General features: G+C 32.7%; 1 protein-coding gene across 1 annotated transcript; it reads right to left on the bottom strand.

Moving 5' to 3' along the window:
* Positions 1 to 18,780: 18,780 nt before the first annotated feature.
* LOC25484743 (transcription factor MYB87) lies at positions 18,781 to 20,172 on the bottom strand. The gene is made up of 3 exons (XM_013613693.2): positions 19,885 to 20,172; positions 19,425 to 19,720; positions 18,781 to 19,309 (listed from the first exon to the last, which is right to left on the bottom strand). Exons 1-3 carry the CDS (start codon positions 20,170 to 20,172, stop codon positions 18,781 to 18,783), a joined length of 1,113 nt encoding a protein of 370 aa, XP_013469147.2.
* Positions 20,173 to 22,274: the final 2,102 nt, after the last annotated feature.

The raw sequence follows: 22,274 nt of genomic DNA, 5'->3' as shown, positions 1-22,274 counted from the left end.
GTCATGCAATTATTGAGATGTGCCGTTTGTATGGAGGTTTGTCCTAGTACCCCGCTATGGTTTTGTGTATGTTGTCATAGGTTTGTGTTAATTAGGTTGGCGCCGGAACCACTTTTTAGAATGTCTTCATTTTGTATAGATTCAGACTCTTCAAACAGATCTTCTCAAGCAGTACCCTCAAAACCGCTGTGTCCCTTTTGTGGGATACTGCTACAGAGAAAACAACCAGATTTTCTACTTTCTTCCTCACCTGTATAAGAAGAATATTGAACTGTTTTGTATTTAGAAAGAAATTGTAGTTTGCATATCAAATATAGCATTTGCTGCATGGTACATAGATGTCTGTGGATACAGATGCCCTCTACCCTGGCAATCAAGTGAAAGGGGCAACAAAGTGATCTTTTGAGTAGACCTCTCGTAACGGTTTGCAAAGATCTCTTTTAAGTTACTATAAATTTGTTTTGGTTTAAGGAAAGTCAACCAAATCTGAAATACAAGTAAATATTTAACCAGTATGACTGTTGTAGTCTAAACAAGTTAATAGGTAGAATCACTATTTTGAAAAATTTCAACAAATCAAGCTCGGGTTTGAAGGTTGAAATTGGTAAAAAAAGGTTTGAGGTTGATTTGTTGAAAAAACTATAAGACTTTAATTAAGATGGCAATTGAATTAAAATTGCGTGAAAGTAAAGGAATTGAAAGATAGTGCTTTGAAAGGTAAATTTGCTGAAAATATATAGTATTTTGAATTGAAATTACAAAAAAAATTAAATGAACTTAAAGGATGATAGAAGGTATACTTAAAGTTTTGAAAAGCTACCTAAGAACGCTTAGATGAATAATAGATGTCTCTTCTAGTTTAACTAAGGTTCTGGGTTCGAATCCAGCTTTGAGTTCTTAGGGAGAGCTTGCCGCCCATTTGCGTCTCATGCTGCTTGAAAGATTAGTCTTTACAGTTGTGTGCGGATGGTACATGGTTTACACAAAAAAAAAAAAAGTTTTGAAAAGTTAGAATATGTTTATAGAGAAGAAACTATGTAATTGTCATTATAGTGACATGCCACAATCATGATTCTGAGCTATTCTTAGGAAATCGTCAACAAACATTCCAAAATTGTTCTTCATCGATTGATATTTTGTTGAATTGAAGTCTTTGTACATCAGGTTCTTAAAAATCCACTCTCAACTATCGACATTAATAGAAAAAAAAACCACCGAAACGCACCATACTATTTAGTTGTGCCTTGCAAGCCATCTTCTTTGTTGAATTCTCAATTTTCGTCAAAACCTTCTTCATAAAGTTTGACTTTACGTTGACTCACAATCTGTTTTAACAAGCTGAAATTTCGTCACTAACATTTCGTTTAATATTCATGCATCTCTCAAAGAATTGCACATAAAATTGTTTTATAACATTTATATCTTATATAGTTCTTAAAGAGCCAAAAAGAAATTCAATATTCCCTTATTCAATATTTATTTCTATGAATTCTAGGACTGTCTTATTGATTTTGTTTTAATGGTTTTACCAATTTGCAAGATTTCTTTCTTCAACTATGGCTTTGTTTTATTTATTCTTTTTAGGGTTATTAGGCTTTTATCCCCGTGCCATTTGAGGGTCTTTTGGCTTACTCCCCTAGGAAAAAAAAAACTTGGAGATTCCCCCTTGTAATTCAAAAATTCTTTGATTTTGGACCCTCTACTCATCTGACTGTACGAAAACACTGATGTGGCATGCTGACTAGTTTATTGGTTTATATCATCATTGCAGGACTACATTTTACAAATATGCCCACACAAATTGGTGAGACCAACATTGATTTCATTTAATGGAAGAGTGGGTGTTTAAAAGTGAACGTTACTAGCATTTATCATTAATATAAACTATGGTGACAATTTGATCCACCAAATCCACTACAAAATCTATCTTATTCATCTACCAAACAAAAAAGCTAGCAACAAACTTGTGATAAGAACGGCGTCATTGCTTCGCGTGGGTTGGACATCGAAGTAGGGCGATGCGTTAGAGTGTAATGTTATATGCATTGAGAAAATAACAAAAATGCATTTTTTTTTTAATGGAATCCCTTTCTAGACAGACATTAGTGTAAAAATTTTGTTGAACGTGATTTTAATCAATCATGGAGAAATCGTATGAAACCTATGAACAACTGATCAGAAATATAAAATTCACAAATACTATGCTGAGACGGTAAAATGGATTCTACGGACGAACCGGTAAAATTCAATTCTCGGGTGTAGGAATTCTAATCATTTAGAATAGCATTTGGTACAAAAGAGAAATCATGTTAAAATAGTTGAATGGGAATTTTAGGGTTTTAGAGAGAATAAGATAATTGTTGAAATATTGATTGATTTCAAATGAGGCACAAGGCCAAGTTTAAATACAACCCTCGAGGCTAAAAGATTAAAATGACACAAGCTAAATGTTATTTAAAATAAACTAATTATGTAACGCTAAATTCCTATAACATATGCTTGATTGTTACTAAAAACCTGTAGCAAACCAATTTTTTATTTTCTTTGATAGGCAAATGTTAGCACTAATCACCTTAACCTTGGTGAAGATCATTCCTCCAAATAGACTTTTGGGATTGAGTAAGAGAATCCGAAAAGGTGAAAATGATATGTTAGCAAATTGCAAAATAGGAGTATTGTTGACTTAGGTATATGGTCCAAAAAACAAGCGTTGGTTTACTAATACATCACAATGTAGTGCTTGAAAAGTGTAGACTTGTAAAGTCCACGTGATGATGCTCTGCAAATCGGTACATCAAATATTTTTCAACACGTTTAATAGCTCCTTTTATCTATATCTTTCTCTTTATAACACATCATCAACATATCTAATCTAAAATAAAGAAACACTATATTCCTTAGTAATCATATTATGGCGGGTAGAAGCATCTGAGCTTGTTAAATCCAGAAAAATAAATCAACTATCGAAGAAAACATTTAGCCTTTTTAGTGACTTGAAAGAGAAATATAGATAGGAAATTTAACAAAAAATGCAAAAACCAAGTCTTTTCCCAAAGAAGTTTGGTCGCCATAATTAAGAAATTTAAATCATGTGTTTTTATTTTATATTGTATGAAGAAACACCATGCAAACAATTATTATATTATGCATTGCAGAAAATTTGGTGAGTGATAACAGCATTGAGCTATATAAGCCAGCTTATTTGTGTTGCCAAACATACCCATATTGTTCCAAACTACCATTACACAAATATATTAGTAAACTTAAAAGTCATTGCTAGCTCATTGAACCACTAAGATGCATGACCTATATAATATAACCTTGACAAGATAATAATGTTGCCGTTGCCCAAGATGGAATTACATCTTCCTGCAAGTCACAATACAAAAAAAAAAAAAAAAAAACTAATACTGTCAGAGAGAAGGAAATTACAATGGGGAGGATATGAGGGCATCCTTGTGTTCAAGAAAGAAAGAAAGAAAGAAAGAAAAAAAAAAAAAGAAAAAAAACAAGAAATGAAGAAAGACCGTTCAATACTTCGGCTTATAAAAAATGGTTTTAACACAACACAGCCTTAAAACTTCGAACAAGCACCAAAGATATGCTAAAACAAATCATGCCTCAAACCAAAGTTAATTTAAATGGGCCTCAAACACACGACAAAACCTAAGTGACCAAGTACGTATGAAAGGTAAAAAATATGCAATGAAATCCAGTAAAAACGTCAAAATTAGTATAAATATGCAAAATAGTGATAAGGTATAGCTCAGAACCAAGCGTATATCTCCCAAAATGAAGATAAAAATCTAGAAATATATAATTATCACATACAGTTTATACAGAGAACAAAGCTATACAGCAAAAACAATCTATTTGTTAAGCTATGTCAAGCTTTATAAACATAGTGATTATTAGCACACAAAACAGTCAAATAATAGAATAAACATGTTATATGACCAAAATAAAACGAAATATATTGATAAAACATAACAAATTGTGGCAATTAAACACAGCCCTGCATTACTAAAGGAGACCATAGAATTCTAGCTCATTACGTATTCATCATTCCAAACTCTAAGTTTGATTTAATACCATAACCATGATTTTATCCCACACGTAGCATATTACTACTCTTACTACATAACTTTTAACTTAAAGCCACCATAATAAAAAGATAGGACAGAAAAAGAAATAAACATCAAAACATGAAAATGATCATTCAGTGTTACCTTATTATAGGGTCTCCGTTGTTAGACAACAACTTGGAACATGCGTCTGGCACAGTCATGACAAAGATCTCCGATTACAGAGTCAACTTTTCTGTACACCTTCTCAGAGTGAGGAAAGCCATGACCTTGCCTTTATATGCAGGAAGGAAAAAAAAATGGAATAAGGAATGTACAAAGATCTTTCAATACTTCTACATGTCGAATATGGTTTTAAAAAATGGGGGAAAGTCATGCAGAAGTTTGTTTTCTGTTTGTTAGGCAGAGAAGTGTAATCTCTCTATGGAGCTCAGCTCTGGGGTGGATTGGTAGTATGCTCCCATCTGCATTTGCAATTTCTAATTCAATAATACCAACAATACTTCTACTTGTTGGTGTTTATTGCTTGTTTCACTGCTGGTCTGCATCAGTGTGTTTGGCACACAAACCAGTCAAATAATAGAATAATACTAAGATGAAGAAGAAATAAAGAACATAAAAAGATGAGAACGATCCTTCAGTATTATGCAAGTTTCTATGTGCATCCTCTACATTGAATAAAGAGAAAAGGTGTGCACCTCTTTATTTCTTCGGATATTTCTTCAATATAGTCTCGATGTTTTCCAAACTTCGGAGAGCAATTTATGCAATCTTCAGGAGGCGCTGTAGGGATAATGCCGCGAAGAGGGGGAGAAGCATATTCAATATGAACGTCACGGTAATAATCAAACATGAGGTTTTTATCTTTCTCTAAGCAGTTCGGGGCCCAATCTACAAACGCGGCATAATTGCTGTCTTTTGACAGGGATGCTGTAAAGGGAAGATAAAAGTCAATAATCAAAGCTCCACTAATACTACGTACTCTAATGCATTTGTGTTTTAAAATTAATACATGAGCCGCGAATTGATGAGCTTGGTAGTCCCCGGTTTTTGAGATTAACGCCATGTCCTTGTCTAACTGCATCTGTAAAATTAGCAGGGTAAATCTTAAGATGATAGTATTTGTTTAGAAAAGAAAAGGGTGAATAACAAGTACCTCCTCCAATAACTCTGGAAAGAGTCCAGAGTCCAGAATACAATGTCCTATTGAACACTCCTTCACAGATCTGAAATTCACCAACGAAAAAAGATAAGCAGCAAATAAAATGGATGGATTAAGGAGCGTGAGAGAAAGATCGCATACGGATTTGCAGGCGTCACGGTTGAGAAGACATGAAAGAAGCCTAACGCCGCCATTGGAGCGAATCATTCTGCACGATTTCCAAAACCCTAACCTTCTTCTTTTCGTTAAACAAAGACACATGGAAAATGGTTTTTGTTTAGGTTTAAAAGAGAAATGCTAGGGACACACTCCCTAACACACTCTTTTGACACACTCTAATCATATTATGCCACTTCATTCCATTTCTTTTTCCCTTTACCTAGTAACCGGTTATACCTGTTGCAATATAACACATTGTTTTTGTCTTTTTTAAATAAAATAAAAACATTAACAACAACTCTATCACATCACGTCAAAATCATACTTTCTAGATCTATTCATGGTGTCTTTCAGTTTGGCAAAAGTTTATACTTAGTGTTATAAAAAAAAAATTTAATTGCAACACACTGTCGTGAGATTTGGCAAAGAAAGCAACAAATTTTTTCCTTCTGCTAGTGAATTGGGTGAAAGCAGCAATTTATTTTTATCATATGAGAAATGCTAGGGACACACTCCCTAACACACTCTTTAACACACTCCAATAAAAATTAGCCACATCACCACTTCTTTTTATGCATTTAACCTGCCACCGGATCCACATGTTTAAGGAATAAGCATTATCTTTTGTCCACCTTCTTCCACCAGTGTCTTTTATTTTGCAGAGAAAGAGACTACCATGGAAACCCTTGTCGACGATGGTGGTGCCAGAAACTTCAACAAGATCATCCTCCTTGAAAATTAACGGCACCGACCTAAGAAGACCACTAAAATGTCATCATCCCCAATTCGACATCCATGATTCCAATACTTGTTTCCTCGCTCACCATCACCAGATTCAACACGATTCTCTTTTCTTTCTTTATTTCATTTTGCAATTACACAAATTGAGAGGAGGGGTGGTTGTTAGAAATTGAATTAGAACTGTTGGAGAAGGGAACTGAAATTGAGAACAAGAATGGGGAGAAATGGAACTATATATGATAAAGAGAAATGCTAGGGACACACTCCCTAACACACTCTTTTGACACACTCTAATCATATTATGCCACTTCATTCCATTTCTTTTTCCCTTTACCTAGTAACCGGTTATACCTGTTGCAATATAACACATTGTTTTTGTCTTTTTTAAATAAAATAAAAACATTAACAACAACTCTATCACATCACGTCAAAATCGTACTTTCTAGATCTATTCATGGTGTCTTTCAGTTTGGCAAAAGTTTATACTTAGTGTTATAAAAAAAAAAAATAATTGCAACACACTGTCGTGAGATTTGGCAAAGAAAGCAACAAATTTTTTCCTTCTGCTAGTGAATTGGGTGAAAGCAGCAATTTATTTTTATCATATATAGTTCCATTTCTCCCCATTCTTGTTCTCAATTTCAGTTCCCTTCTCCAACAGTTCTAATTCAATTTCTAACAACCACCCCTCCTCTCAATTTGTGTAATTGCAAAATGAAATAAAGAAAGAAAAGAGAATCATGTTGAATCTGGTGATGGTGAGCGAGGAAACAAGTATTGGAATCATGGATGTCGAATTGGGGATGATGACATTTTAGTGGTCTTCTTAGGTCGGTGCCGTTAATTTTCAAGGAGGATGATCTTGTTGAAGTTTCTGGCACCACCATCGTCGACAAGGGTTTCCATGGTAGTCTCTTTCTCTGCAAAATAAAAGACACTGGTGGAAGAAGGTGGACAAAAGATAATGCTTATTCCTTAAACATGTGGATCCGGTGGCAGGTTAAATGCATAAAAAGAAGTGGTGATGTGGCTAATTTTTATTGGAGTGTGTTAAAGAGTGTGTTAGGGAGTGTGTCCCTAGCATTTCTCTAGGTTTAAATGTGTAATTGGTCCCTGCACTTTCATCAGTTTTTGGCTTTGGTCCCTGCATTTTTTTTGTTTGGTTTCAGTCCTTGCAGTTTGTAAAAAATTTGTCATTAGTCCTTCTGTTAACTTTAAATTAAAAAAAAATTAAAACTAACTGTGTGCCACGTGGACCAGTTATTTCACGCCATGTGGCACACTAAGGGTTTGTTTGGAAGATCAAAGAAAGTGAAAGGAAAGATAGTAAGAGGAAAGATTGTTGAAGGAATGAAAGAGAGTAGAAAGTGAATGGAAAGTGAGATGATTATTAACCGTTTGGTATGAAAGAAAGTGGAAAGAAAGACAAAGGAAAGATAGATCTATGTTTATTAAAATGATGACATAAATATCCTTACATTAAAAATTGATATTATATTATATAAAGTACTCCCTCCATCCCTTAATAAATGACCCAGTTGACAATATACATTATTGACTTGACATACTTTGACCATACTTTTATACTAATTCACAAAGATAAATAATATCATGTAAGGTGTTGTTGGATTCGTCTCGATGAGTATTTTTAAAATATTAAATTTTTATAATTTTTTTTTAGTAGAGAATTGAAGATATCAAAGATAAAACATATGCATTGGTATGTGTGTCAGAATCAACTAGGTCATTTATTGAGGGACGGAGGAAGTAGCATATATTTATAAAATAAAAACAAATAATAATGTTTCTATATTGCGCACGCGCACAAATAATCTAATGTTTCTACTTCCTTTACTCTTTTGTTAGAAATAATCTAACTAAAATAATTCTTTAAAAAAAATCTAATTAAAATAATTAATAAAAAAATATATTGATGCTAAAATTTATGATATATATATATATATATATATATATATATATATATATATATATATATATATATATATATATACAAAGATGGAGTTTTAGAGTATTTTTATTGATCGTCATGTCATATAGGCCCGACTCGGACATCCAATTGATTCAATTTGAATTATCCGAAAGATAGATCCGTTAAATATAAATTATATCAATAAATCAACAAATAATTTCGATTCATTAGACGCTAAACCAAAAAGGTTGATATGGGGTCCGAGAGAGATATGTAAAAAATATACTCCTAATCCTAAATGAAATGAACTTATAATCATGGAATCGATATAAGTTCATTTCAAGTTAACGTTTTTTGAAAAATACTAACAGAAATGACCACTTGGGTAAACGGAAGTATACTTAGGGGATCAAATTGAGACAATTTAAAGTTAGGGGACCAAATTGAAATCCAAAAATAAGTTAAGGGACCAAAGCATGTATTAAACCTTTCAAATAAAAGAAACGCAAACATTAAAAATGAAATATTTATCTCCCTTGCAAATATGTCTACAAAACAGGGGTATATATGTCATTTTGCTTAAAAAGATGCAAGTTTCTAACTTTCTTCTCGTAACCCTGCGGAAAGCTTTTTGAGCATGGGCCCACTCAAATCAATCTTTCCTTCCTCAATCTTTGGAAACCAAACGATGGAATGACCACATTCTAAGAAACTTTCCATCCCATAAGCTTCCATCCTTCCACTTTCTCTGGAAACAAACAGGCCCTAAAAGATTTTTTTTTCTTCAGAATTAGAATAAATAAAATAAAACAATTGATTTTTAATAGATTTTATATTACTTATTATTTAATTAGAAATAAAAATTTAAAAAAATAAAAGATATCGAAAAGAAACAAAGAAGAAACGAAATGTAGGAACACATAAGCTCTGATAAAAGGGGGAAAATAGCTTGTACGGTTTCAACTTGAACCAATCTGATTTGTTGCCTTGCCTTACGTTTCAATTTCGATTTCGACCTCCGTCATCATTTATCAGTTCGCTTTTGCATTCTTGTTTTAGTTTCCATTCACGTTTTCATTGAATTTATGTTCATGATGAGCTGCATTTGTTTTGGAAGGAGTAAATAGTCAATTTTCCCCCTGAAATGGTAAGTTTCATCAATTACCCCCTTGAAATTAACAAAACTTCAATTACCCCTGAAATTTCACAACGTTAGTCAATTTACCCTCTCCGTCAAATTTTTCTGTTAGTGAACATGACGTTTTGCAAATACCCCCCCTGAAGTTTTGCACTTATGTGCAAAATGCCTCCCAAACTTAAAAATTTATATTATTTTTTTCTTAAAAACAAACAATTAATAGTTAAATATTAAAGCTAACTATTAATTTTGGAGTTTGGAAAAACTACATATATATTTACATCAAAATAGGGAAAAATGTGTATTTTTAAAGTGACAATAATGGTTATTTCTAATAGACAAATTATTATTTTTAGAGGTTTATAAACAAATTAATAATCAGATTTAAATTTATATTTTCTTCTTCACCATCTTAGTCTTTTAACTCCTCCAACTCCTTCAACAATTTGCTCAAACCATTTAAACTACACAACCCCCAATATTAATCCACAAATCATCCCATTATTGTCACTTTAAAAAATACATAATTTCCCCCATTTTGGAGCCTATTTTGATGTATATATGCATATAGTTTTCCCAAATTCCAAAATTAATAGTTAGTTTTAATATTTAACTATTAATTGTTTGTTTTTAAGAAAAAAATAATATAAATTTTTAAGTTTGGAGGTCATTTTGCACATAAGTGCAAAACTTCAGGGGGATATTTGCAAAACGTCATGTTCACTAACAGAAAATTTTGATGGTGGGAGTAAATTGACTAACGTTGTGAAATTTCAGGGGGGTAATTGAAGTTTTGTTAATTTCAAGGGGGTAATTGATGAAACTTACAATTTTAAGGGGAGAAATTGACTATTTACTCGTTTTGGAAGCCTTTGCTTTTGTTTTAAGCTAATTCAAATTGAAACCCATTTTTCCCTTTTTCTCAAAGCTTATGTGTTTCATTTCGTTCCTTCTTTCTATATTTCTCCCCCTTTCATTTATTTGTTTCTCATAGCCTTGTTTCATTTCTTTTCTTTCTATATAAAAACTACTTAAAAATCAATGATTTTAATTCATTAATTCTAATTATGAAAATTTTGTCTTTCAGTGTGCCACGTGGCGTGAAATAACTGGTCCACGTGGCACACCGTTAGTTTTAACATTTTTTTTTTAACTTGAAGTTAACAGAAGGACTAATGACAAAATTTTTACAAACTGCGGTGACTGAAGCCAAACAAAAAAAAGTGCAGGGATCAAAGCCAAAAAATGGTGAAAGTGCAGGGACCAATGACACATTTAAGCCTTTTGTTTACGGTGCCTGCGTAGGGGTTTGGATTGTGTGCTGTAAAAAAAGCAAATAGTCTTAGAGATCATAACCATTAATTTCAGATCAGACAGTCCAGATTACCTATTATCAAAAGCAACTATAAACGATCTCAAACATCAGTTTTAGATCGGAACGTTATTACAAATAACTTTGTTAAACTGTGTGCTTTTTTTACAACACACAATTCAAATCCGTCCGCGTGGCTTATTTCAATACACAAAATTAGATTAAAAAAAAAAAACAAGATTTATCATTTAATTTTAAATTAGATTGATCAATATAAGACTAGGGTTCTTAAAGCCGTAGTCTAGTTTTTTTTTCCGTTGTTTTCTTCATATACCAAACAAAATATAAGAGTGGTGTTGGTAACATTTTCTTTTGAAAACTTTCTATAATACTCACTTTTTTATTGGTTTATATCATCATTGTAGGACTACATTTTACAAATATGCCCACACAAATTGATGAGACCAACACTGATTTCATTTAATGGAAGAGTGGGTGTTTAAAAGCTAGCAACAAACTTGTGATAAGAACGGCGTCATTGCTTCGCGTGGGTTGGACGTCAAAGTAAGGCGATGCGTTAGAGTGTAATGTTATATGCATTGAGAAAATAACAAAAATGCATTTTTTTAATGGAATCCCTTTCTAATTAAATGATTAATTAATTAAACTAAATATTAACTAAATCATTAAGCTCCAAATTTAATTAAACAATTAATTATTCAATTAATGATATTTCAATTAAGCTCAACTAATTAAACATCTTGGTATTTCAACAATGCCGGTTTATGCAGGTTTGGTGGATGCCCCTTGTGATGAAACCCGCGTAGAACCACCATATATTGAACCAACACCCTCTTCATACCCTCACTCCATGCCAAGTTCGTATCCTTTTATCGAAACGCAAACCTGCCATCACTTCATGCCCTCTTCATCAGCACATCGGCCATCCGAACCCACCCACAACATTGACCTCAACTCACCATTCCATCTACACACCCCAAATGATGTTGTTCGTGCCAGTGTTGTTGCTGGTGTCCATAATGAAGAAGTTGGTGATTTTAGTGAGAATGAAGATGACATTCTTGCCCAACATGCCATCAACGACGATGAGGACAGAGATATGTGTTTTTTTTTACCCTCCCATACACTTTCGTAATGTGAACTCCAACGATACCGAATATATTGAAGATGAGTTTGTACACTCTATGTCCCGAAACCAATATTATGTTGTTCCAGGCCCTGTCAACTTACAAGAGGGGATGCAATTCCCTACGAAAGAAACGGCAATGCGGTGCATAAAGGAATACCATATGAGTCAGGCCCGAGACTTTGTGGTTGAACACTCGGATACCAAAAGATGGATTGTCCGTTGTTCCAATGATAACTGTATGTGGAGATGTAGGGTTATACTTAGCAAGAAATCACATGTCTGGATGATCTCAAAACTGCATGGTCCACATACTTGTGTTGTGCATCAACAATGGTTTCGCAAGATCACAGACAACTATCCTTAGCTTTCATATGTCAAAGCATTCTACAAATGGTAAAGGAGGATCCTACAATCTCAGTTCCAGTGTTAATTGCACACATACAATCGAAGGACACATATACTACTACTTATAGGAAAGCATGGCTTGCAAAACAAAAGGCTATAGAGATGATATACGAGACCTGGGAGAAATCATACACAGAACTTCCAAGTTGGCTCCTTGCTCTTCGACATTATCTCCCAGGAACTATTACTGATATCGAAATGATGCCGTTTATTGAGGATGGCCATGTTGTTCCGGGGAAGGCTACCTTCAAACGTCTCTTTTGGAGTTTCAAACCATGCATAGAAGGATTTGCTTACTGTAAGCTACTTGTTTCAGTTGATGGTACGTGGTTATATGGTAAGTATCGTGGGACGTTGCTAATTGCAATGACTCAGGATGGGAGTAACAATACCATTCCGATAGCATACGCTATTGTTGAGGGTGAGACATCTGATGCATGGCTTTTCTTCCTCCAACGCTTGCGATTATGGGTCACACCCCAACCCGACTTGTGTTTTATTTCAGATAGACAAGAGTCAATCAAAAGTGCTGTTAGGCGTCTAGACAGTAATTGGCACCATGTCTTCTGCATTCGACACATAGCTCAAAACTTTCTGAGGACTTTCAAGAACACAGAGATGAAGAAAAAAATAACAAATATGGGTTAGTATTTTTTTTTTTTGTATACAATAATGCATATATAATTTACCTTTTTAAGTCTTAAACAACATTAATTTTTTACCTTCAGGATACTCAACCAAGCATCACACACTACAGGAACCAAATCAGGGGTTGGTCTGATGATGCTGTGAAGTGGGTCGACGATATTCCAAAGAAACAATGACTACAAGCACATGATGAAGGGAGACGTTGGGGGCATATGACAACTAACATTTATGAGTGCTTCAACAATGCACTAAAAGGGGTGCGCAATCTTCCAATCACGCCAATTGTCCAGGCAACCTATTACAGATCTACTGAACTCTTCGTAAATAGAGGGAGTAAGCCCCAAGCAATGATGGCATCTGGTAAAGTTTAGTCAGATGTAGTCATGGATAATCTTGCCAAACAACGAGCGATATCAAATACTCATCAAGTATACATTCACAATCGGGGACATAGTCTTTTCAGTGTTCAGAAGCTGGTTCGTCCACCAAGCGGCCGACCAACAAGAACATTCATGGTAGACCTTGACAAACAATGGTGTGATTGTGGTGATTTTCAGGCATTACATTACCCTTGTTCACATGTCATAGCTGCTTGTTCAAAAATTCACCATGACTTCATGATGTATGTGTCTCCCCGTTACACATTACAATATGTTTTCAACACTTACAAAGAGGAGTTCCAACCAATTCATCTTCAATCCTACTAGCCGGAATATGACGACGGAGTTGAATTGTGCCACAATCCAGTCATGCAGAGGGATCCAAAAGGCCGTCCACAATCTGCTCGAATTCATACTGAAATGGGTCTAAGGGAGAGTATTAGACACCCAAAGAGATGTAGTATTTGCAGGAACGAGGGACACAACAAGAAAAAATGTCCCCAAAATGCTAATGTTTTGAAAGAAATTGACTCGTTGTTATGTATCAATTTCATCTATTAATATACGGTGCATCGGAATGTCAAATTAATGTCATCAAAAATATAATTATAAGTCTCCATTTTTATTTATATTTTTCTTTAATATCATTAATTAAATAACTAATAGTATAATTAAATTGAAACTCAATTATTTAATTAATAATTTATTTTATATTTTTTTAATATCATTATTTAATTAAATTTGAATTTAATACTAGTTTATTAATATAATAACAATACATAAAAATAGCAGTGCATTCGTTCAAAAAAAATAAAAATAGTAGTGCAAATAAATATAAAAGGTGTGCCGCATGATTGAAAAAAGAAAGAATAAATGATGCTAGTGATGTGCCAAGTGTCCAAATTCTAGTGGCAATAGGGTCAAATCAAACAAAAGAGTGGTAATAGTGTATATAATTAAAAAAGATGGTATTTTGGAAGATAATTATTTTAAGGGTGTTGCTAACCGGTGTCCCTGGAACACTGGTTAAGGAGCAATAAATAAATGGATTCTCTCAATTAAAGTTAAAAATAAGTCAATTAATGAGAATAATTAAAAACAGTTGTATTTAATACTTGTAAAATTTCTTTTCCTTTACACGATTACACAACACATTCGTCTCCTTTCCTTTATTTTGTTTGTGATTTCAATTTCAGTAGTTGATTCATTATATATGTGGTATCCTTCCTTCATTTCTTAACAAAAATTTGTTTTCGGGTGAATTTTTAACAAGCCCAATTTTTTTCCGTGAAATTTTTTTAATCATATTTTTCTTTAAAACCTATTCATGGAAAGCCTATACACACACGTATGCATACCAATATAAGAGAAAGAGAAAATTCACACCCTATTCAAACAGAAAAAAATATATAGGAAAGAGTAGAATAATAAAAAAAGAGCTGTAATATAGTACCGGTAGAAAATTGGTGGTAGAGATATTTTACTTTATGAAATTGAGAAGCAAGATTAAATGGCTGTGCCTTTTTAAAGAGCATTGAATACAACTTTTTTTTAATTTAATTAGTTGACTTATTTTTCTTTTTAATTAAGGTAAAATAAGTGGGACATGTTAATTTAATGTTCCTTAACCAATGCCCCTAGCATTAACCCTTATTTTAATAGTGGTACAGTAAAAAAAAAGCCTCTTCTTTTCGTTAAACAAAGACGGCTTAATACATCATTTGGTCATTTAACTTATTTTTTGTTTTCAATTTGGTATCCTAACTATTAAACGTTCTAAATTGGTCCTTCATCTTCTTTTCATCATTCAATTTGGTCATATTTTATTCATTTTAACATCCTAAAAAAGGAGATCGTTGGATAAATGAAGTCTATCAGACCAAATTGAATGATGGAAAGAAGATAAAGTACCAATTTGGAACGTTTAATAGTTAGGGGACCAAATTGAAAACATAAAATAAGTTAAGGGACCAAATGATGTATTAAGCCAACAAAGACACACGGAAAATGGTTTTTGTTTACGATGCCTACGTGGGGGTTTGGATTTTGTGCTTGAAAAAAAGCAATTAGTCTTAGAGATCACAACCATTAATTTCAGATCAGACAGTCCAGACTCCAGATTACCTATTATCAAAAGCAACTATAAACGATCTCAAACATCAGTTTTAGATCGGAACGTTATTACGAATAACTGTGTTAAACTGTGTGCTTTTTTAACAACACACATTTCAAATCCGTCTGCGAGGCTTATTTCAATACACAAAATCAGATTAAAAAAATAACAAGATTTATCATTTAATTTTAAAATTATGTACATACAAGTATTGATTTTTTTTTTCTTTTTTTTGCATTGACATAGGAGTATTGATCAATATAAGACTAGGGTTAGTCTAGTTTTTTTTCCGTTGTTTTCTTCATATACCAAACAAAATATAAGAGTAGTGTTGGTAACAATTTCTTTTGAAAACTTTCTATAATACTCACTTTTTTATTGGTTTATATCTTCATTGTAGGACTACATTTTAGAAATATACCCACACAAATTGATGAGACCAACATTGATTTCATTTAATGGAAGAGTGGGTGTTTAAAAGTGAACGTTACTGACATTTATCATTAATATAAACTACGGTGACAATTTGATCCACCAAATCCACTACAAAATCTATCTTATTCATCTACCAAACAAAAAAGCTAGCAACAAACTTGTGATAAGAACGGCGTCATTGCTTCGCGTGGGTTGGACGTCGAAGTAGGGCGATGCGTTAGAGTGTAATGTTATATGCATTAAGAAAATAAGAAAAATGCATTTTTTTTTTAAAGGAATCCCTTTCTAGACAAACATCAGTGTAAAAAATTTGTTGAACGATTCTAATCAATCATGGAGAAATCGTATGAAACCTATGAACAACTAATCATAAATATAAAATTCACAAATACTATGCTGAGACGGTAAAATGGATTCTAGGGATGAACCGGTAAAATCCAATTTTCGGGTATAGGAATTCTAATCATTTAGAATAGCATTCGGTACAAAAGAGAAATCATGTTAAAATAGTTGAATGGGAGTTTTAAGGTTTTAGAGAGAATAAGATAATTGTTGAAATATTGATTGATTTCAAATGAGGCACAATGTCATGTTTAAATACAATCCTCGAGGTTAAAAGAGTAAAATAACATACGGTAAATGTTATTTAAAATAAATTAATTATCTAACGCTTTATTCCTATAGCAATACCCTCCCCTTCAAACATCCTTGTCCATGTGTAAGAGGTAAAGTCTTCCATTTAATCAAAACCTTAACGGCTTGAACATTTCCCTTTTGAATCACTTTCCTATGAAAAACAGCCACATATTTTCTTCTTTGATGGACTATACGAGTTCCTTGGGAAGTAGCAGATGCGAAACAATCATCTTCAATATCAAGTGGTATATCAGTAGGAAGAGTTGCATTTACACACACATCCCAATTGACAAAAAAGTGAACAAATTTATTGATCTTCCATAAAAACCCAGGATGATAATGATAAGATTCTTGTTCATGAAAAATAGTAGCAACCCCCATAACTAGTGCTTCGAAATTTTGCCACCCCATTATGTTCAAAAAGGCCGGAATAAGTAGTTCATAAGAGATGTCTTGTATGAAATCTACTACAAAACAAGCTTCAGAGGTCAGTTGAAGATCATTTTTTTGTACTAGAATACTTATCATCTTCCAAAAATTGACTATAGCAACCAAATCTAGATTTAAAGCATTTAATCTCTTGGCTAAATTTTGACTATACATAGATTCAGTTTGAACATAGTCATTTAAAAGAGGATCCACTAGTATCCAAAAAGTTGCAGGATTGTAAAAAGACACAACAATTCTTGCTATCTCAAACTTAACCCAACAAGGGTCTTGAAGGAGAGAAATGAGGACATCAAAACTATTGTGGAAGTACTCTCCTCCAAAATCTGTCAAGAACTACAACACTAGCAGACTCAAAATTGTACCCCAATTTCGTAGCCAGGGCCAAATCCAAGAATCTATTAGTGCCATGCTTAAGAGGTAAGTCTCGCCATTTGAGCATCCTCTTAGTGACAACAACACTTCCTCTGTTGACACAAACTGCGATTGCAAATAAGATACAGATGGAATTAAGGCTACCTGTAGCATTCTCACAATCAAACTTGAAAATGTCTACAGACTGCAATAGTAACAACTGTCCTTTAGGAATCATTTTTCTGTGAAAAATAGCTACAAAAGCAAACCAGTTAAGACCTAGCCAAGATTGTTTTAGTGAAAAATGGGAAGCAAGGGGAACTGGTGCAGCTAAAAGCTTCAGTTGGAACACATGGAACAAGTTGTAAAACTCTGAAATTTGAAGAGATGCAGTGGGTAGCTTTGATATGCAATTCAAAAGCATTTAGATGGCATCCGTTCTCGCAACATCACTACAGAGGTGGTCCAAAGCTCCCTTTGCGAGCCCAAAATGCAAAAACAGAAAGTCAAGTTTGCAAGAGCTATTCTTTCTTTGTTTCCCCCAATTTGAATACCAGTTCTTCACTCAAAGAGGTATTTCTCGAACACTCATGCCATACAGTAAATGACATAGCTACGTCCCCGTGAGCTTAGCTCAGTTGGTAAGGACAATGCATAATATATGCAAGGTCCGGGGTTCGAATCCCGGACACCACCAAAGAAAAAATAGACATAGCTACCATGTCGTCATAGAAACTCGTATTTCTTCTGCTCTTTAGGAATGATAAAAGCATATGCTTACATGAATGAGTAAGAGTAACAAGCTACATCCATTCCTCACCATTGACTACTGATATTCCAATATTTGCATTGTTGGGAGTGTAGAACCCACATCATATTTTTTTATTTTGAGTTCTAGAATCCGAATGAGGTAAAATTGGATAACAGAAATAGCGTGAGAGGCTAGAGGGAAATGAATTTCACCAAATTTTATTCTTCAACAAATGTCTTAATCATTTGAAGTATTTTTATGTTTACCCTCCGATTCTCCGAACAATTCGTTATTTGGTTGAAGCCGCTTTTTTTAAGAGACCTATTTAATTTTTTTAAAAGTAAATTAAGTACCTCCAAAGCAAGTGAACACAACTATAATACCTTAATTAGACACTTATTTTGGATGTGTATAACTCTCTCCTTAGCTGATGCTACCAAAATTGCTTTCCATTGAATTTAATAAATAACACACATGAATTAAACACCAGACATTATGTAAATACCATATGATTCAATTCAGTAGTTGTTGATGAAGTTGAGTTTGAATGGTTGCATTTAGTTATCAGTATTTGATTATATTCATCATCCTAGTTAAATAAAACTTGAAAATTATAACATATGTTTAACTCAATTATGTACACATTCATATATATATATATATGTGGGGGTAACATTCTTAAAACAGAAGCTTTGAAATGACTTTAGAATGTAGTTAACTAAAACCAGCTGAAACAAATGTATAAGAGGAGCAATATATATACTCAAGAAAAAATATACTCTTATAGAAGCTCTGAAACATATGCTGACAGTAGAATACATTAAATTGATATATCAAATAAGGTTGTTTAGACAAAACATTCGTGATACATTTTGTGGTAGAATGAATGCCATGCAGGTGTCTAATGGCATCATTGTGTCAAGATAACTCATAGTCAAACCAAATAACCGTATAAGTAATCCTCAAAGAAAATGATCTGGTTTTCATCAACACCTTCCTCCAAAGCAATTGCCTTCTTCCAGTTATTTATCTCTGACATCTGATGTTGAGTCTCCATAGGTAGTGGGAGTGGAGGCAGATCTGACTGCATTGCCATGCAAGTGTCTAAGGCATCACTAACATCGTATGGAAGCTTGTCATGCAAGTTATTGTCATCGTCATTCACTAATGTGCTGAACATGTCATCCCAAAGTTCCGGATTCATTATGTCGTCATGGTTTACTTCAACATCGCTCTCCGAAGAAATTTGCTTCTTCCCTTTCTCATCAACCAAATTTGTCTCAAAGTGCATGCGAATAGTATCCAAGCTTTCCCAATTCTCTTGTGTATATAACATAGACTCCAATGAACCACTTTTATATGGAGAAATTGATTGTGACAACTGATATTGAGTCTCCATAGGTTGTGGATTCTGAGGATAGCCCATATTTGGAATGGATATAGTAGAAGTTCCAACGCCATCCCTGAAATCGATGAAAGTACGTAATTGTAAATTTAACATATAAATTTTTACGGAAAATTATTATTAATATCGGCGTAACAAATATAAAAGAGAATGGCATTGCATAATCAACTCACCTATCAATCAATGTAGAAGTAGTATGATTGCATGTAGAAGTACTTCCCACATTATTGAAGAACATATTTGAATCATCAAATAAGTTTGTATGCAGAATTTGATTACCAAATTTAATTACTTCTGGTATCTTAAATTTGTTTTCTTGTGAATTCCTTATTCTTTTTCCATTACTACTATTCAAACCATCAACCAGTTCCATGTTGTTGTCAGGGAAGGGTGACAAGCAATGTCTTTGATGTTTTCTTTTTCTTGCGTTCCAAAAGTTCTTGATGTCATTATCGGTTCTTCCAGGCATCTGTCACAAAAAGAATGAATACAAATTAAAATTAATGACACAAGTGGTAAATATTAAATAATAGTATTTAATTAAATTGCACAACATGTGATCTAATGAATATGGTTGCAGTTTCAAATAAAAGAAAAAGAAAAGGAAGAAGTAAAGCATGAACAAAAATATACCTCGAGAGCCATCTTAGACCATTTGAACTCACCAAACTTAGAAAATAACTCAAAGAATTTTTCTTCTTCTTCTTTGCTAAATGGACCCTTTCTTAAATCAGGTCGTAGAGTATTATACCATCTAAAACGGCAACTGTTTCCACAGTGTGCAAGTCCCGTGTTCTTTGATACCTCTTTCCAATTTCCGGTTCCATGTTTTTCAACATATGCTTTTAATATTTCATCCTCTTCTTTTGACCATAATGTTCCTTTCTTCAACCTTTTATTAGTATCGGACGATGAAGGCATGATGTTACTTGTTTTACTAAACCCTTAAAACTGATGAGAGACTATTTCAGTTTTGTTATGTGATGTGAATAGCGCGGTTTAAGTTTATATATATGTATAGGATTAACTGAATTTCAGAAGATCCAGGATATTAGAGAGTGTTTTAACCTATATAAACTATATAACTTATCCCATTAATATTGCAATGCATATCACCAATATTGTTACTTTTACGTGTAAACTATGATATATAGTACTAACTAACTAACTAATGGATCAAAATAATTAGTAAAAGATAAAATAAAACTTCAGTTTAATAAAGATAAAACTTGAATTAACTAGGATTCACTTTAAACAATTCTAAATGGAAATTTAAAAGATAAAGTTGAAACTAGCTGAATATATAAGAAAGATTCAGAAATAAACAAATGTAAATTTTTTCTAATTTTTCGAACTAAAAAAAAAAAACAGAAAGATCGAGTATGAATATTCATACTTAAAAGATCAAACTTATATTCACTAGCTAGGATTCTAACTAACTAATTAACTAGAGTCCAGTTTTTTTATTGGATTTTGTTTATTTGATTGCAAAGTTGAAGCATATCCTTTATACCGGACTACTTCAACATTTGTACAATTTTTTTTTATTTTTTTTTACTTCAATCCATTTAAGTAATGTTAAATTTTTTAATTAAATGGAATTCAAAATACAATATTTATTTGAAAGAATTAACTAGAGGTGATTTTTTTTTTTTTAAAAATTACACCTAATATTTCCAAAAACAAAACTTCCCGTATGAACATTCTTACCGGATCACATCAACTTGGAGTAGGATTGATCCTCCCAAACTAGTAGCTTTTTAGGCCGGACATTTTTTAATTTGTTAGAATGAAGGGTGTTTAGGGCGGTTTATGTGTTTTAAGGGTAAATGTACAAATGTAGGCTATGAAGTTAAATTTTCAATTTGCTCATATTTCATCTCTTCTGAAGTAGAACCAAACTTTGACAAAGAAAAAAAACCACACATTCTAACCAAAACAAATGAAATTTCTCCCTTTGTTCCATAATTAGAGTCACATTTGTAAAAAGAATATATTGAAGTGTCACTTTCAATTTTTTTTGATATAGTCTTAAATTATTATTTTTCACTTGTACCTTCTGATTAATATTATGTACATAATATTTAAGTTATTACTTTCACTTAGCATCTTTGGTAATATTAAGTCATTTTGATTCCTGAATGTGCAACAAATAGTCACAATAGTCCTTTAATGTATCGAAATTCTAAAATAGTCTTTGATTGTGCACTTCCTTAATCAAATACTCTTCCGTGTTAAAATATTTCATTAATACTGCCATATTACCCTTAATATACTTACTTACTATCATATCAATCTCTATAAGTACTTACTTATTGTCATATCAATTCCTATATGAAAAGAGTTATTGTCAGCATTGAAGGACTATTTCAACATCATCGACTACTTTGACTAATAGTGTCTTAGGGACTATTTTATAATTTTGATACATTGATGAACTATAGTGGCTGCTCTTGCACTTTCAGGAACTAAAATGACTATTACCCCTAAAAATACACAATGATTAATAAGGATAATTTAATAAAATCATAATTACTAGACTTTCCACCCGTGATGCCGCATGGGTCATATACATTGTAGATGTAGTAGACAAAAACAAATCTCAATGCATATCAAAGAGAATGAAATATGTGGTCCCAAATATATGCAGATGTTGAAATTCGAACTTCAGACACCACACTTATTCACCTTAAAAATATTAATTTTTATCAATAATGTGTTACTTCATTCTTTTGATAAAATTATATGTCAATGTTATATTATTGGTATGTAACTTCATTTTTATTTTATTTTTTGACAAAATGTTAATTCATTCTTTTGTAAAAATTATATGTTAATGTTATATTATGTACCTAAAAATAGCTCATTCTTAACCTCAACATGTAAAATGTTTTATTTAAATAATTTTCCTTTTATCGAATATTTAGCATTTACCGAAAATGATACCCTTTAACTGTTTGTTGAAATATTTCTTCCACCTGTTTATATAGATTGCAAAATTCTGGTGCATTTTGTGGTAGATT

The sequence above is a fragment of the Medicago truncatula genome, chromosome 1 (genome assembly GCF_003473485.1).
Source record: "Medicago truncatula cultivar Jemalong A17 chromosome 1, MtrunA17r5.0-ANR, whole genome shotgun sequence".
Lineage (NCBI taxonomy): Eukaryota > Viridiplantae > Streptophyta > Magnoliopsida > Fabales > Fabaceae > Medicago > Medicago truncatula.
The sequence above is the reverse complement of the archived record's forward strand: the minus strand, read 5'-3'. Positions and strand labels throughout refer to the sequence as shown.